Genomic DNA, 19,327 nt, shown 5'->3' on the forward strand with positions numbered 1-19,327 from the left:
AGATTGTTAGAATGCAGGTACGGTAAGTGATAAAGGTGACCAAATGGAATGTTATAATTTATTACAAGGGAAATGAGCTATAAAGTTAGGGATCTTTAGCTACAGTTGCACAGAGAAGAGCACATCAGGAATAGTGTGTACGCTTCTGGTCTCCTTATTTAGAAGAATGTCAACAAATTAGAGACAGTTAAGAAAAAGTTCACTCAACTGTTACTTGGGATATAGGGTTAGCTTAAGGAAAAGTTTGATAAAACGGGCCCCTACATTGAGGTTTTGAAGGATGGGAGATGATCTTATTGTAAAATACAATCCTGAAGGGATTTGACAGAGTGAATGCTGACAGGATGAAGTGGGAGAAAATAAAGCTAAGGAGCACAGTTTAGGAAGAAGGGGTTGCCTGTGAAAGATGAGGAAATATTTCTGAGGGTCATAAATCTTTGGAACTCTCTTCAAAGGATCATTGAATATTTTTAAGGCAGAGATAGATGCTTGACAACATCTAAGTCAAAGGGTATTGTGGTACATGGAAAGTGAAGTTGAGATCACAATCTGATCAGCTATGACATCTTTAAATAATAGTGTAAGCTCAAAGGGGCTGAAAGACCTTGATATTCCTGTTCATTTGAATGTAATTTAGTCAGAGCAGAATAAAATATGTAAAATTTGCTATATCTGGTAGTAACTTAAAAAAAAAATTCAGACCTGCTCTTATATGTGTTTTCTAGTCAACCTTTTCATCAATGTTCTTACACTCCTTTAGAGCAGGTGAGACTTGAACCTAGGCTTCTTGGTCCAAAGGTAGGGATGCTATCACTGCACCACAAGAGCCTACTACGTTTTCTGTTATATGATCAGGAGTCAGGTTAATCAACCAGAAGTAATTTCCCAAAAGCTACAGTTGTACAGATGAGAATGCATCAAGAATAATGTGTACATTTCTGGTCTCCTTATTTAGAAGGATGTTAACAAATTTCAGTGTTGGATCATTCACCAATAATCCTGCTGTGACATGCATGAACACAAGTGGACGTCAGATAAGCTGGCCTAGTATGGTTGTCAGCAGTGGACCAGTTCATTGGCATTCACTGTCCAGGAATTCATGTGAAGAATGAACACTTTAGAAACACTGACCTGGGTCTTGAGGATGAGCTGTGGTGGTGAGAATATTGGAGGAGGAACCATAATAACATTTGACAGTACTACTTATGCTCAGACATTAATGTTGAAGTCCACAAATGATCCTTTCTGCTAAATTGAGAACTGTGAAGTGATTTTTTTGTGGTGGTCAGCAAAAGAGATAGAAAGGCTATTCAAAATGTGTCCAAGATAGGACAATATAGGCACTCAATGAATAACTTGCTTACGATTTTAAAATGTAGGCAAGCAGAAGGCTAGAAGAGCACAGCAAGCCAGGCAGCATCAAGGGTTGGAGAAGCCTGGTGTTTTGGGTATAACCGTTCTTCCACCCCAATTCCTGAAACAGGGTTATACCCAAAATGTCAGACTTATTCACTTACAGATGCTGCCTGGCTTGCTGTGCTCTTCCAGCCCCCTGCTTGTCTACTTTGGATTTCAGCATCTGCAGATTTTTATAAAAAAGCATGGTACAAAATAAATTACATGGTGACATCATGTACAATGAAGTTGATCACATTTCTGAAACTGAATGTGGAGGTCAGTTGAAGTCTGACTCAAAAAACTCAAGATTCCAAACCTGGTGTGTCTGGATCCATTATTGCATACAGAGGAAACTCAATTATCTGGCATTCGATTATCCGAATTTTGGATTATCCAGCAAGATTGCAGGATCTCAATGTTTAGCTAAACTGTGTTATCTGACATTTGATTATCCAAACAAAATACTGCCCCCCCCCCCCCATGTTGTTCGGATAATCGAGGTTCCTCTATACATGCAAACAAAAACAGATCTCCTAAGTCTGCAATGGAGTTGCAGCAAAAATGATATTTCTTTTGTATTCAAAATTCAAGAGTTGTTATGGAAACATGGCAATCATCTCCTCAATTGGTGTCAAAAATAGTGGGGTTTTACTGTGCAGTGGCATATGCCTATCTCAGAGGCCAGAAGGTCCAGGTTCAAGTTCTACCTGCCTGGGAGGTGTGATGAAATATGTTCAACAGGTTGATAAAGTAACTGGGGGTCCTAGCAACATATCTGACTGGCTTTGCAACCCTTGCTCACTGAGACTGCATTGTTGTGTAGGAGTTGGAGGTCATGTTGCAGGTACAGGCATTGGTTAGGCCACTTTCTGAATACTGTGTTCAGTTTTAGTCTCCCTGCTATAGGAAGGATGTTGTGAAACTTTAAAAGGGTTCAGGAAAGATTTAGAGGGTTTGAGAAGTGGTGGAGGCTGGTACAATTACAGCATTTAAAAGGCATTTGGTTAGGTATATGAAAAGGGAAGGGTTAGAAGGATATGGGCCAAATGCTGGCAAATGGGACTAGATCAGTTTAGGATATCTGGTCGGCATGGATGAGTTCGACCAAAGGGTCTGTTTCCATGCTGTACATCTCTATGAGAACAGCTAAATCTGAACAAGCCGTAAGTTATCTTGGGTTTTTGAACTTCTAGACACTATAGGTCTTTGAGTAATTTGCAAGAAATTAAAGATAATCAGTAGCTGCCATTTTTCCAGTCAATGAATCTTTAATCATGCATATAACTATATTTGAGGGTGATGCAATGGTTAGCACTGCTGCCTCACAGTGCCAGGAACCTGGGTTTGATTTCACCCTTTGGTGACTCTCTGTGTGGAGTTTGCATGTTATCCTTGTGTCTGCACAGATTTCTGCCGGATGGTTCAGTTTCCTCCCACAGTCCAAAAATGTGCAGGTTAGGTGGATTGGCCGTGGTGGATTGGCCGTGGTAAATTGTCCGTAGTGTCTAGGGCGCGCAGACTGAGTGAGTCAGCCATGGTGCAGGTGGGGTGGAGGGGATAGGGTAAGCAGCTGAGTCTAGGTAGAATATTCTTTGGAGGGTTAGTACAGACTTGGTGGGCCAATTGGCCTCTTTCTACACTATAGGGATTCTATGATATTCATGATTTAATACATTTACTGTGTTCAAAAGCAGTTTCATTCCCGTGAGTATTTGTATTGTGTACTGTACCTTGCACTAAGGAAGGGGATCGGAGGGGGATGTTAGAGACAACAGCTGGTATATTCCAGTTGGCTGCAGATTCTGAAAGCTTGTATAACTTGTTATCCAATAATAACAACTGATGTTAAGTGAGTGTTTTCTTCTTCTGTGTAAATGCATTTTTGGAAGATCTTAGTTCAATATGGTACATTTCTAATATGGTTTTTGTTATTTATGACATGCAACTGAAGTCTGTTTTTGAATTTTTTAAAAATAAAGGAACCTGAAGAGGCTTCATCTTCATTTTCCTCTTCTGTTTATTTTTGTTCTGAAGAAGTATTTTTATATATCCATACAGGTCATGTTTTTTTAAGAAGCTAGTTGTCAAGATTGATTTGTTCCTGTACAATACTTTTAGTATAATCTGTTCACCACTGAAATAGGAGTCATTGAATTTTGGTTATTTTCAAACTGATGCTAGAACTTACAGCTTAGAAATGAAGTCATATGTAGCCAATATTTACATGTTTCCCCCCAGAGAATTGGGAAAAAATAGCTTGGGGCTAATTTTGATATTGACCAATTCAGGCTTTTGAGCAAACCCAGTGTTGTTGGATAGGTTTAAGGATAGGAATGAGAGACTGGGTTAGGTAATGCTTTAGCATCTCCTTATCATGAATTTCATACTGTACATGGAAACAAATTTAATATGTAGTTGTAAACTAGATGCCAAATATCTTAAAAATGTATACCTAATTCCAACGTATCACATTTTGTTACAGCTGTAAAACAGTATTTGAATTAGAGACAACTTAGCTGCATTTACTTGTTTTGATTAATAGTCTTAAAGACACAGCAGGATAGCAACTCAAAATCCCAGTTATGATCTAGATCAGGACTTGGCCATAAGTGACCCACAGAGGTCATGTTAGTGTCATTTAATGTTGAGCTATATCTAGTGGCTTTGTTTGTCCCAAGATCTCTAGCAAAAGAATGTGCATCCTCTTTCTTTTGCATCTCATGAAATTAGAACTAAAATTAAGATTTCAATACAGAGATTTACATGAACTGGGGTCTGGGTATTCTGCAAGAAATGTGCTGTAATATGTCTCATTAAAATAAAGTTTGTACCCTAACAATTTTATGAAAGGGAAACATATTGCAGTGCAGCTACAAGCATAATAGATTGCAGGGGGATAAATGGAGCAATACACTCTAATGCCTTTATTTGTGGCTGTCTGAAAGATGACTGCTACGAGATATATAAGAGTTGCTCAGCGGAATGCAGCTCTGATTCTTCTTGTGAAGATGTGTCTTATCTCAGCAGTTCTATTGAAATAAATGAAGCTCAAGAAGCTTTAATAATATATCTTTCATAACAGAAATTAGGTTTACATTATTTCATAGATCTTTTTTTAGCAGTACATCTTTAGCACTATAAATGCCAAAAACAATTATGGAAGATCCATTGTAACTACATCTTATGATTTAAAACAATTTTTATATTAAAAATTATATCACCTGCTGCTGATGCCAATTTGTGACCACTTTTCTGTGGAGCTGATGAAAACTCCTAATTCCTAGTTGATGCCCTAAATTAAATGTTTCCCTGTTTATTTTGAATTGCCTGTGTTTTGTGTAACTCCAGAGCATCAAGAACTGATGATTGTACCATGTCCCCAAACCTAATATAAAAAAATCATATTTTCCCCCATTCCGATGCTTGAAAAACAAAAGAAAACTGAAAGCTAAAGCAGAACGAGATATTGCTAAAATTACCTTTGCACACCTAGAAGAAAAGTTCCAACATTTTAATGCTTTTATTTCAGCAAATGTCAATGAAAAAAAAAATTAAGCAGTTTGAAAGACTTCATTGAGGTAACAACAACATTTACAGTGGTTGCATCTATGTGTTCTATTTGCCCAAGAGAGTCATTTTATATTCTGTAATTTGCATTGCTTTGTATCATCACCCTATTCTGACACAATTAACTTTATCTCTGGAGTTACCAATAGTGATGTCCAACCTGGATTTCAGGGTTAAGTTGTGAGGGGAGACTGTACACTTCAGACCTGTGTTCTCCAGAATTTAGAAGGATAAGTGGTGATCTGATCAAAGTCTTCAACAGGAAAAGACAGGGTAGATAAAGATAAACTCTTTACATTGGTTAGAAATGCTAGAACTAAGTTTCATAGCCTGAGAATTAGCATCAGACTATTCAGGAAAACATTTAAGAAGCGTTTTTATTTATAAAGGGTCGAATATGTTTGGACCTCTATTCCACAAATGGCAGTTGATGCTGGATCAATTGCTCATTTTCAATCTGAGATACAGTTTCTTCTTAAGCAAAGGTATTAGGGATATAGGCCAAAGGCAGATATGTAGAGTTGGGCCACACACCAGCCATGATCTAATTGAATCATGGAATAGGCTTGAGAGGCTGAATGGCCTACTGTTTCTATGTCATTACTGCAAGTTAATTTATTATGAATCAGCATTTGATGAATTAAAAATGACTAAAGATGGAAATCTAATGAAGGCTAAACAATGTCATAAAGCACGAGGACAAAGTCTCTGTTCTTTGAGTTTTTAGCACTTTGGAATTGGCATAGTATTTTATTGTCACTGATGCACTTTACCTTTGTGACTTTTCTTCAATGATTATTTTCTTGCCAGAGCAATGATACTTGACTGTTAACATCTCCTTTGTGAAGATTTTGCAATCTTTGAAGAGGTACCGAACTTAAGATAAAACTAGTGGCAAAACATGCAAAAGTTTTATTGATCAGGAAATCAAACTTTGATATCATCAGGTTAGTTCATTGCTAATATTGCAAAATGTTAATGTTTATTTTTGCTCATTCCTGGCACTCAAGGGCTTACTTGTTAATGGAGAGATGGATTGGAGTGGGAAGCACCAACAATGATTTAGAAACCACTTTTTGTTAGGTTTTCTCCTCTTTTCGCCAAGAAACATCTGGGTTCAATTAGCACCTTCCAAATTAGCACCGAAATTGCAAATGAATTAAGGAAGATTTTTAGTCTATGTCTTTCACTATCATTTTGCTGCGTAATTATAACTACCTCAACAGACTGCAGCAGCTGTGTTCAAATTCTCAGGAAGTTCATCAAAAGTTTAACCTCTGAGTACATTCTATAACGCAAACTATAACATCTGAGTTCTGAGAGCAATTAAGGCCATAAGCCTATATTTCTATCATTGCTTATATAAATTTAGAATCATAAAACACAGGAACTGAAGTACATTGCTCGACCCATTGAGTTTGCTCCTGCATATAATGAGATCATAGCCAATCTCATAACCTTCAGATTCACTTTCCTGGCTTTTCCCCAGAACCTTTCCTTCTCTTACTGATTAAAAATCCATCTAGATCTTGAATATAGTTAAAACCCAGCCTCCTGCAGTAAAGAATTCCACAGGTTTACTACCCTTTGAGAAAAGCAATTCCTCCTAATCTGTTTAAATGGATAAATCCCTACTCTGAGATTACCCCCTATGATTCGAAAATTGGATGCAATCTCTCAATATCTATCGTGTCAAGTCCCCTAAGAATCTTGTATGCCTTAGGAAGGCAATGGCCTAGTGGTACTATCACTAGATTGTTAATGCAGAGACCCAAGTAATTTTCTTACCGTGTCTTGTGGACGGCGGACGGCGTGCGGTGCCACCTGTGCTGCGGGGTGGGGCACATAAGAAAAAACTGCCCCACCCAGAAGGCTGCCCAGCCCACACCAATGGCTGAGGATGGCGCCGCTGCACCCACTCCCCCTCCCCCAAAGTCAGCACCACAAGCCCCGGCAGCGGGGGCTAAGCCAGAGGCTTCCAATGCCTCAGCCTCTGGCAGGGAGGGAGGTGAGCGTCCGGCCGACAGAAGGTGGTAAAAAAGACCCAATGCGCCAAGCCTGCCCACGTGGAGACCACCCTGTCACCTTCCCCCACAACAGACCCACGACCTGCCCCACTCTGGCACGTCAATGCCCCTGCGGCCGTGCCAGCGTCGCCCTGTTGCGGGAACCCTGACCCCCAAACCCTTACCTGATCCCAGCCATGCTGCACCCACTGACCCCACACCCAACCCCCGCCCCGTTACAGAAACCCCTGTGGCTTCAACGCCTGCTCCTGGCCCGGGGGTCCCTGAGCCCAAGCCCCACACCACCCTGCCACATCCTTGCACTAACCTGGGGGAAACCACCGCTGCCTTCCATCCTGCAGCAGCTGTAAAAAAAAGAATCTTGTATGCTTCAATAAGGTCACACCCTCTTCAATATTCCATTGAGTTCAAGCACATCCTACTTTTCTTCTTAAGAAAATCCTTCCAGGCCCAGTATCAGCCTAGTGAATCTTCTCTGGACTGCCTCCAGTGCCAGCTCAGAATATTCTACTTGTGATCTAATAGCAAGACCTCCCTATTTTTATCATCTTTTTCATTGAAAAACAGGACTTTGTATTGTGTGAGAAAGAGAGAACCAGAGGTGCAGGTAAAGTTGACTTCGTCACCCAAGAATGTAAATATTTTTTGTAATGAGTGCTGCTGGAAAGAAGTTTGTTTTATTCATTCATGGAATGTGGGCATCGCTAGCTGGAACTAGCATTAATTGCTCTTGAAAGGTAGTGGTGAACTGCTGAAGTCTGGCTGTAGGTGTCCCCATAGTGCTGTTAAGGAGAGGATTCTGGGATTTTGACTCAGTAGCATTGAAAAAAACACTGATGCAGTTCCAATTTTGTGTGTGGCTTCAAATAGAGAAATTGTGAAAGTAATTAGACAGCTGAATTGGCTGGGCACCCAAAGAATATCAGCTGCCAGTTTTGAATTACAGGTATTAGAGTTGAGTATGACTGAAAAATCCCAATTTAAGCAGCGATAACATTGAAAAAATTAAAAACAAAGCTAACGTATTTCAAAATTTTCATTGAAAGATGCTATGAACATGAAACTTGTTTTTTGTGATTCTTCTTGTCCATATCTCTCAGGGTACTGGAGTGCAAGTGGCTTGATAATATTTGCACGAAAGGGAGATAAATGTTGTCCTTTAGCTTAGGAAGCTAAAAAGATTGCAAGAGTATTAAAAAGTATGTTAACCCTTGGTGATTCACATTGTTTCATAGTAAAAATATTGGAAGAAATTCTAAAAAGGGATTTTGCAGCAATACCCATTGAGTGGGATGTTGTCATTGAGTCACTAAGGGATAACACAAAGAATCAAAACATGTGAATGATTAAAGACTGACAATCGATATTGCAGTTTTAAAATAGATGGTAGACAATGGAGTGATTACAAATTGAAATGGGTACTTTCTGATTGTTTTACAAAGAAAGCAGTAAGTTTTAAGTTGCTGGATATGCTGGGAAAAGGATGCTTAGGACTTTTTGCTTTGTATAGTAAAGGGAATATGACATATTGTCATTTTAGATTTTTTTTATTCAAAAAAGAAAAAAGGGAATCTGTTATCATCTAATATGGTCTGCAAGAATGTCTGAGTTCCAGTGGAATGAGGGAACAATTGATGGACATGTTAATTGAGTTTGAGCTTGCAGTATAAATATGTAAATATTACCTAGTAATCAGTGGTGAGTTTTGTAGGGTGTGGTTAACTGAAATTAAAATGTGGACTTGAGTTCTGTTTAAATAGTTATCATTTGAACTATAACAATCATCACTGTACATGAGGTGGTGACAAAGAGCTGGGTGCAATCACTCTGCATGTTGCCTTTCTAGTAATGTTACACCATAAAGATGTGAAATGGGAAGTTGTTAGCAAACATTAGAGGTAAAGGTTTAGCAACTCACAAAAAATATAGAAAAGGTAGTCTAGCTATGATCAGCTAGAAAGTAATGGAATCAAATGAGTACAGTCTCCCCCAGCTGGATGATTGAAGAGAGACATTCCGAGGAAAATGTTGTGGTCAATTGTGTCAAAGCCTGCAGACAGTTTGAGAAGGCTGGGAGAGGATAGTTTACCTTTGTTAACATAGTGAATGTCTTTTGTGACTTTTATAAGAGCAGTTTTGATACTGTGGAAGAGACAGAAATGTGATTGAAGCAATTCTAAGAAATATATGCATGGATTTAGCAGGTGATAACAGATTCAAGAACAGAAGTAAAGGTGATTAATTTGGAGCAGTTTGTAAAGGCATGCTGGTAAGCACCTTTTTGTTTAAATATAGGTTAAATAATTGTTTAAAGATCCTTCCGTACACTTGATGTGTGGTAAAATTGAAGTAAAAGAACATAAATGTGGAAGTTTGAATTGTTTAACAGTAGGAATTATAATAGTGGAGCTGAATATCAGAAATGCTGGTTGGATTAGATGTTGTACACATTTTAGGATCAGGATAATGTATAATTGCTGTTTCTAGTAGCATGCAAAGCAACCAAGTATAAGTTGATATTGTACTTTTCAGATTTGATCAATGTCGTATTTTTTCTATGGAAATGCTTCTGCTTTAACAGAGAAGTACACAGACTAGTTTTCTAGTCAATGGAAGGCTATCTGTGCTTCAGACCAAACAGCACTGACCCAGGTGCAGTGGGTATAACGGTTATATTAGTTACAGGGAAGTTGGTCTGATGAGATCTGTTTGTGGTTGGGTTATTTTCCTTCAATCATTCTACAGCTGAGGTTGTAGCTGTGACTGAGAAAATCACAAAAAAGAAAAGGAACTGATCAATTAAGCAATACTTCTTTGATTCTATTTACAGTCGCAGCACCATCACTGCCCCTCTCCAATCAAACACTGCAGCACAAGCTGAGAAGTGTGGTGTTGCCCGATTTGGGAGCTTTTTTTACAATAGCTGACTGAAATTAGCACGCTATGTTGTCTGCCAGATACATCAGCTAATCTTTAGTATTGTAAGAGTCTTGACCTCTTCAAACATTGGCATCTGCCTAAATGTCATTCTTTTAACATATCTCTTTTTTTATATATTAAAATATCCCAGAATGTTGAAATATGTTATGCTTTCTCCCAAACACTGGAGTAAAGTCAAGCAAAGGACCTATGTTGGACTCTGTTCTGACCTTTTCTGTTAAGTACAGGTGCATTGACATTTTATCGAGATAGCAGAAACATCTGTGATTTTTCCAAACATGGTTGAATAACTTGCTGATATAGCAAAAGAACCACAAAACATCAAAACAGAGTCAGCATAGTGAGAGGATTGGGCACAGTGAGAGAATTGAGTTTTACTTCATGGGCAGAGTATTGATGCAGTTCACTGAATTTGAACAGATTGTGCTGAGAGTGGTGGGAAGCCAGGCTATGGTTGTCATTCCAATCACTGCAGTGCCAATGAGAGGTGACCTAAGCCCAAATTAGACACTCCACCAAAAGCAAAATTAATCAGATGATGAATTTCACATTCTGCCAGCTCCAGAATGCTTACAGTCTTTGACATTAGATAATTTGTTTAGTTTGGTGAGCACTGCTATGAACTTGAACACCATTTAGCAAATGAATGAGAGAAGACTCACTCCTTTTTTACATAAATTCTATTATATATATTTAGATGTCACCAGCATTGACTCATTTTGTTCCATGTATTTAAACTGTTTTCAATCCATTTGTAATCAGCTGTCATCATGGTAACATGGCATCTGTTGGAAAATGTGAAGTATTTTGTTCTCCAACGACCACCAATGATTTTATTTATTTTGAGCATCAGCTCTTTAGGCATCGCTTTCTTCAGTCTTGGGATCTACATCCAGTCACATGAAGTCTCCAATCCTGATGTGCCTAAGGTACTTGCAAAGATGAAACAAATTTTCTTATTATATGATTGTTATATGCTGCTTATAACTAGTGAAGCAGAGCTCCATGGCCTATTTTTTTCCCTCTGTCTACATGGAGTTCATGGAGTAAATGAGAATGTAAAATTGTTGAGGTACATAATCAGTTTTCTTCTTGCACTTGCACCTGCAGTTGGATATTTTGGGAACTGTATTGTTGCAATTGACATAACTCATGTTTGTTAGAATCTGTGTCCTGTATGCTACTAGTAGAAGTTACTAAAGTTTTATTTCTGAAGGCGATTCCCTGGTCTGTGTTAAATTAGTTCATCTGAGCTATGATGACAAGACTGCAATTACAATTGGCCTCCATATGTCAGCCAAGGTGGTAGTTGTATCTCATAGTCTTGAATTACTTCCCCAACACTAACTTAAATGTGTAATCTCTTCTGCCCCTTCCAACTTCCAGATAGGATGTTTAGATAGAGACTTGTGTGCTCTGTCAGGTGGATGTGAAAGATTCAATGATGAGCAGGGCCTCCCTTACCATAATGACTTAATGACTATATTTGCTCTGCCAGCATTTATGTCTTAGCACCATCAGGAATAGACTATCCCAGTGTTGTTTGTGGATTCTTGCTTTGATACACAACTGCAGTTTTGTTGATAGAACAGATAATGACAGAGCAGTAATGTCCACTATAATAGTATTCTGGGCCCAAGGCTCATGTTTTGAGCACATGAGTTTGAATCCCATCCCGTCAGATGGTGAAATTTGAATTTAATAAAAATCTGCTTAATGGCAACTGTGTTGTTTGTTGTAAAACCCCATCAACTCACTGATATCCTTTAGGGAAAGAAAAAAAGCCATCCTGATCCAGCATACATGTGACTTCAGACCCGAATGTGGTTGACGCTGACCTGCTGGATGGCCAGTAAATGGTGGCCTAGCCAATAATGCCTATATCCATGAATAAGTTTTCAAAAAATGTCCTATGCTGAAAAAAGTGATTCATTGTATTTCACAAAATTTGCTCTTGTGTAGTATTTTTCATGCCTGTGAAGCATTTTGAGACATCCTGAGAATTTAAAAGATACATAAATTGAAAAGCATAAGTTGAATTTATCTTGGATAAATTAGCCTGATTCCAATTTCTAAGTGCTATCCAGTGTTCTTAATAAAAACAAATTTCCACATCGATGTTGAATGAGGACAGGATTGGAGTTGGCTCTGCTGCTCTTCATGAAAATCTTTGTGATACTTGCTGTTTATTCAAAACATGAAGGGGAATGTCTTGATAAGTTGTGGGAGGACTGATGGTGCAACATAGCTATACACAAAAAAAGAATTGTGCCTTCAGAAAATGGAGTCAGGGACCACTTCCTGATCTACTATTTATCTTTTGTCTCCCCCTATGCCCTTGCTACTTTCTTCACTACTAGAGACCACTGATTTGTGCTGGAGTATGGCTTAGATTAGATTAGATTAGATTATTTACAGTGTGGAAACAGGCCCTTCGGCCCAACAAGTCCACACCACCCCGCCGAAGCGCAACCCACCCATACCCCTTACCTAACACTACGGGCAATTTAGCGTGGCCAATTCACCTAACCTGCACATCTTTGGACTGTGGGAGGAAACCGGAGCACCGGGTCTCTGGCGCTGTGAGGCAGCAGTGCTAACCACTGTGCCACCGTGCCACCCACGGCTTAATCGGAGTTGACAGTCCTCTGTGAGCCAGTCCTTCTTACCATGCTTCACATGCGATCTACAGTGGTGATGGCTAGCAATCTTGTTAACTAAGGCCCTTGCAATTGAGACCATAGCATGCAACGTAAAAATGCAGGGTAACAGGATAATGATGAGAATAGGGAGCTGAAACTTAATGTTCTAGGGAAGATGAAGGTTAGATCAACTGTAGCACTGCAGCTAGTTGGAATCAATATCCTATAACTCGGTGAAGAAGCCTGAAACATTCAACACTATTGTTTAGTGGAATGGGAGAGAAATCATCTAGGATTTGCATTCTTGATCATGTTCCCACTGCTATCTATTGACGTGCCTGTGTTGTTCACATATGGTAGACACAATTTTGGTCATGAAAACTTAGTTAATTTTGGGACAACATTTGCCTCAATTGGCATAAACAATTGCCCTATGAGTGATTCATCAAGGCTGAAGAATCAAATCAGAACTTCACTCAGTATGTTGAGAAGTTGAGGGAGGAAAAAGCTTAAGATTTGATGTTGGTGAGAAGCAGTAATTTTTTAAATGAGAAGTTCTAAGTAAATATATTTCTTATTTTTTGATGTAGGCATGGAATACAGTTCTGCTATCTCTCAGTAAACTAGAATTCTGTCTGCCTGAAAATGAAAGCCTGTGGCAGACTCGCACAGAACCTCTATCTTTTGGACGGGGTTCTATAAGGAGAAGACCAGACCCAGATCCTTTAGTCCATACAACAACAAGGCAACCTGTAACCACGATTGCTTTTACTCGAGACTTATCAGAGAGTGTCTCTCTACTACTGCCAATCACCTTTGATTCAAATGTACCATTAAAAAGATTTTCTAGTGACATAACTCGTCTCCATGCTGTGGTAGATGGAAACCTGCTGGGCCTGGAAGGTAAGTGTGAAATGTACAGTGGCAGTCTTTTCTGAACTGACCACCTAGGGCAAGTTTAAAAGTGGAAATACCAACTATAATTTTGTGCTTCTGCATTATTTTAATTGTTAGAAAATATCAGGTTGTTGGCTACAGAAACAGATTAAAACTATGATAAACGCACATTTCTCTTTGTCAAAGCTTTTGATAATTTTTAATGGCTCCCTACTTTGGATCAGTCTCCATTGTAAATAGAATATAACTTTATAGAGAGCCCACTGCAATACAAGTAGTAGGTTACAATTGCTTCCTCTGTACACAATCTCCTCCCTACCCTAATTAATTTTTGTGTTAACTCTAAATTTTACCAATTTACGTTTGTTCTCTTAAATCTAAGTTTTGTAAATTATGGATCTTCTATCCAGTTTTGCGTAAAAAAAACAAAAATGGCTAGAAAATATGACCGTATGGTAACTAAACTCCCTGATCTGTTTACTGTGTTCAACCCTTCACTTACAAAGTTTTAAGCACTTTTTAATTAGAAGTTATTGACATTATTTTAGACTGCTTGTTTACTGCCAACTTCTTTCTGTTTCAGATTCTAAAGCAAAGGAGGTTATTAATATCATGCTGGTGTCGCCATGGCCACCTGAACATAACCTTTCGCAAATAAACTCCTCAAATAATATGAATCCCTTTACGTGCATCACAATATCTGCACCCGCACATGTGCTTCCCCAGGCAAGGTCAGTGAAAAGTGACCTAAGAGAAGTCTGCCTGTTTTTTTTATGTTTGCTTTTTGGTTGAGTCAGAAATTTGAAGATTCCTACTCTTTACTCAGAAACCTTATGTTATACTTTATTGAACTAATGCACTAAAAAGATGAGCAACTTGTAGTAACAAAAAGTGAAGGGCAGGGAAGCATGAATACAAACTTGTGTTAGGTCCTAATGAAAGGTCCCCACCTAAAACAACAACTCCCCTGCTCCTCTGATCCTGCTTGACCTGCTGTGCTGTAGTCAGCTCTATACTTTATTGACTCTGACTTTCCAGCATCTGCATGACCCTTTAGAAATACTGTATAATCCATTATTGATGAACATTTTGTTGCAAATAGACCTGCTACATATTTAACCAGGTTTCCATTATTATAATGCTATCTCTGAAAAATGTGCAAATAGGACTGACTATGGGTGATTAGATGAAGGCACTGAAGTTGTATTATTGGACTTTCAACCATCTTGCCAAAGTGACTTGCATTTCATGATAATGAACCTATTCTGCCCCTACAGGATTCAGTGTAACTGTAAATTGCACTGTAGGGTTCTCACCATAAATTTAGTTAAACTTTATACCCTTGCTCCTAAATGCAGTGCAGGAATTCCTACTATCTGCTGTCCACAAAGCCCCATTCTTTCTCGTCAGTACATGATTGGTGCTGCAGGTTCATTCCTTAGGCTGAATCAATTACTTCTGGTGTATCTCACTGTTTATTTGTGAAAGCACCTGGACCAAAGATTGAATTGTTGCTTTGGAGTACAAAACTCAAGTTATTTTGTCCTGCTTATCGGATGTCTTGCCTCGAGAGAGAACTGCAGTGCAGCCACCACTGCTTATTTCAGGCAGGTTTATGTTACTATGCTTCTCAAACAGCAATCTACATTTGAAATGAACCTCTATAACCAATGAAAAAATTAAGCCATGGAGACACTGTCAAACTTTATTTTGTAATCTGTCTCAAATAAACTTTTTAAAAAATAATCGTTTATATATTAAAAGGGCACTGAAATTTTGATGATAAGAAATAGGAACAGAAGTAGGCTGTTCAGCCCCTCCAGCCAGCTCCACTATTCTATTAGATAATGGCTGATCTGACACTCCGCACTTCCATGGTCCCGATTCCCCTTTACATCCTGTCTATTTCAGCCTTACATATACACAAGGACTCTGCCTCCACAGCTGTTTGTATCAGAGTTCCAAAGTGCCTCAACCCTCTGAGAGAAGAAATTATTCCTCATCTCAGTCTTAAATTGGCACCCCTTAATTCTGAGACTATGCCCTCTGGTCCTAGACACTCCCGCGAGAGGAAGCATCCTCTCAGCATTTACTCTGTTAAGTCCCTTAAGAATATTACATTTCAATTATATCACCTCTCATTCTTCTGAATTCCAATGAGAGTCCCAACCAGTTCAGCCTTTGCTCATAAGATAATTTGCCCATACCAGGAATCAATCCATTAAACTTCGTCCGAACTGCCCACAATGAAATTATATCTTTCCTTAAATAAAGAGACCAAATGGCTCACATTACTCCAGATGTGTTCTCACAAACACCTTGTACAGTTGCAATTAGACTTCCCTACTCTTCTACTCCAACTCTCTTGAAATAAGAGCCAACATTCCAATAGCCTTCCTGATTACCTGCTGCACCTGTATACTAGCTTTCCGTGTTTCATGCACAACTATCCCTAATCCTTTTCGAGTTGTAGATTTCTGCACTTTTTCTCCATTCCTGTTTGTTTTCAGTAAAACACTCTGTAATTCTTGCCAGGACCACTATTTTTCTGACAGTATGGAAGCAAAAATTAGCTCACTATTCTTAGTGCATGCAACTCCAGCTTATATCAGGATATTGCTCTGCAGCTGTAATATCAAACACACTGAATGACTGACTGTATGGCAGCATTACCATAATCTCTCCCAAACCCCATTCTCTCTCCTTGTCATTACAGCCATGTCATCAATTGATGTTGTTTTCATGGGGAATATCATGATCAAAGGGATTAAAATTGAATTTGCCATGTCATTCAGCCAACTCATTGTCTCTGAGGGAAATTGAATCTAGTGCAGACATGGTCCTTGACCTGCTCCCTCCCTCTTTCTCTCTTAGAGTCATAGAGATGTACAGCACGGAAACAAACTCTTTGGTCCAACCCGTCCATGCCGATCAGATATTCCAATCTAGCCCCACCTGCCAGCACCTGGTCCATATCCCTCCAAACCCTTCCTATTCATATACCCATCCAGATGCCTCTTAAATGTTGCAATTGTACTAGCCTCCACCACTTCCTCTGGCAGCTCATTCAATACATGTACCACCCTCTGCATGAAAATCTTGCCCGTTAGGTCTCTTTTATATCTTTCTCCTCTCACTCTAAACTTATGCCCTCTAGTTCTGGACTTCCCCACCCCAGGGAAAAGACTTTGTCTATTTATCCTATCCATGCCCCTCATGATTTTGTAAACCTCTATAAGGTCACCCCGCAGCCTCCGACGCTCCAGGGAAAACAGCCCTAGCCTATTCAATCTCTCCCTATTGCTCATACCTCCAACCCTGGCAATATCCTTGTAAATTCAAAGTTTGTGAGAAGATTTGTAGCTCGGGTGCTCGTTGTTGTGGTTCTGTTCGCCGAGCTGGAAATTTGTGTTGCAGACGTTTCGTCCCCTGTCTTGGTGACATCCTCCGTGCTTGGGAGCCTCCTGTGAAGCATTTCTGTGATGTTTCCTCCGGCATTTATAGTGGTTTGTCTCTGCCGCTTCCGGTTGTCAGTTCGAGCTGTCCGTTGCAGTGCTCGGTATATTGGGTCCAGGTCGATGGTCTAGGTCGATGAGCTTATTGATTGAATCTGTGAATGAGTGCCATGCCTCTAGGAATTCCCTGGCTGTTCTCTATTTGGCTTGTCCTATAATAGTAATGTTGTCCCAGTCGAACTCATGTTGCTTGTCATCTGCGTGTGTGGCTACTAAGGATAGTTTGTCATGTCGTTTCGTGGCTAATGGAGAATTCACCACAAAGGTATACAGGAAAGCCACACACACAGACCAAGTCCTGAACTGCGAAAGCAACCACCCCAACATACACAAAAGAAGTTGCATCAAGACACTGTTCAAAAGGGCCACACCACACTGCAGTACACCAGAACTGCAAAAAGAGGAAGAAGAACACCTCTACAATGTATTTGCCAAAAACGGATACCCGCGCAATTGCATCAACAGATGCCTAAGGGAAAGACGACGGAACAAGGACATGCCGCAACCCAAAGGACTAGCCACTCTACCATACATCAAGAGCATTTCCGAACTGACAGCCAGACTACTGCGACCACTAGAACTCATAGCACAGCCAGACTACTGCGACCACTAGAACTCATAGCACACAAACCAACAGCCACTCTCAGACAACAACTCATCAGAACGAAGGACCTGATACCCAGCATGAGCAAAACCAATGTAGTGTACAAAATCCCATGCAAGGACTGCACAAAACACTACATAGGACAAACAGGAAGACAGCTACTTATCCACATCCATGAACACCAACTAGCCACAAAACGACACGACCAGCTATCCTTAATAGCCACACACTCAGATGACAAGCAACATGAGTTCGACTGGGACAACACTACTATTATAGGACAAGCCAAACAGACAACAGCCAGGGAATTCCTAAAGGCATGGCACTCATCCACAGATTCAATCAATAAGCACATCGACCTGGACCCAATATACCGAGCACTGCAACGGACAGCTGGAACTGACAACCGGAAGCGGCAGATACAAACCACTATAAATGCCGGAGGAAACATCACAGAAGCGCTTCACAGGAGGCTCCCAAGCACCGAGGATGTCACCTAGACAGGGGACGAAACGTCTGCAACACACATTCCCAGCTTGGCGAACAGAACCACAACAATCCTTGTAAATCTTTGCTGAACCTTTTCAAGTTTAACACGTCTTTCCGATAGGGAGGACACCAGGATTGCAAGCAATATTCCAACAGTGGCCTAACCAACATCCTGTACAGCTGCAACCTGAACTCCCAACTCCTGTACTCGACACTCTGACCAATAAAGGAAAGCCGCTTTCACTATCCTATCTACTTGCAACTCCACTTTCAAGGAGCTATGAACCTGCTCTCCAAGGTCTCTTTGTTCAGCAACACTCCCTCTGACATTATCATTAAGTGTATAAGTCCTGCTAAGATTTGCTTTCCCAAAATACAGCACCTCACATTTATCTAAATTAAACTCCATCTGCCACTTCTCAGCCTCTTCTTGTTTATCTCCCTCTTCCATCACCCCAACAAAAAGAGAGAATTTTCAAATTTGATGCTATTCAATGTCTGTATAAATTTGCACCAACACATTTTGAAAAACTGAAGTCCTTTCCTAGCATACTGGCTTACCTTCAGCAGCTCCAACCGTCTTGTGTATAACATCCGTGTTTTGTGGTGAGGTAAATTAATTTTCTTTTTTTTAATCCCTTTTACAGCTGCAATCAGTGCTGATTAGTTTTAACATGATACAGATTACTGGGATTTTGTAACTACGATATAATTGCATATTGATATGATGTAAAGTGTTGAATTGAATAACTGAGTCTGCCCAAAATAACTGGTGCACTTAAGGTGGTATTTGTGTACTTTTGTAATTGCCATCTTTAAAAAAGGCAAAGCCTATAATAATAAAGATGATATAAATGATAGAAACTGTATGTACTGACTGCTAACAGTTTTTTTTCTTACAATTAATACTGCACCCTTATTTAATACTACACTTTTAAATGATGTACTCTTTGGGATTTTTTGTGATCTCAGCCATCACTCTAACATTCTGTTTTGCTTTGTGCCATGTGGTATCTTGTTTGGTAAACCTCATCCTTGTTGATAACATTTTTTTCATTTTTGTCTTTTGTTTCTGTCAGATACCTTCCCTCCTGTAACTTAGAAAATATCACTGATGCATTATTGTATCAAAATACACTAGCAAAAATTTCAGAGAAGACGCCTTCACAAAGTCACACTTCTGCTCAGTGCTACAAGGCACAGGATAAATCTGAACATAAATTTCCCATTGTGCTATCAAAGGTAAGA

At 39.5% G+C, this 19,327-nt stretch overlaps 1 protein-coding gene across 1 annotated transcript in view; it reads left to right on the forward strand.

Annotated features, from left to right (window-relative positions):
- LOC122562585 (transmembrane protein 248-like) overlaps positions 1 to 19,327 on the forward strand; it is a 30,204-nt gene that overhangs the window by 6,592 nt on the left and 4,285 nt on the right. The window contains exons 2-6 of the mRNA XM_043715547.1: positions 5,776 to 5,912; positions 10,695 to 10,861; positions 13,165 to 13,477; positions 14,055 to 14,202; positions 19,159 to 19,321. Coding sequence (XP_043571482.1) covers positions 10,703 to 10,861; positions 13,165 to 13,477; positions 14,055 to 14,202; positions 19,159 to 19,321 — 783 coding nt within the window. The 5' untranslated portion in view covers positions 5,776 to 5,912; positions 10,695 to 10,702. The remainder of the gene's footprint in view (positions 1 to 5,775; positions 5,913 to 10,694; positions 10,862 to 13,164; positions 13,478 to 14,054; positions 14,203 to 19,158; positions 19,322 to 19,327) is intronic.

This window comes from Chiloscyllium plagiosum, chromosome 25, assembly GCF_004010195.1.
Source record: "Chiloscyllium plagiosum isolate BGI_BamShark_2017 chromosome 25, ASM401019v2, whole genome shotgun sequence".
NCBI classification, from domain to species: Eukaryota; Metazoa; Chordata; class Chondrichthyes; order Orectolobiformes; family Hemiscylliidae; genus Chiloscyllium; species Chiloscyllium plagiosum.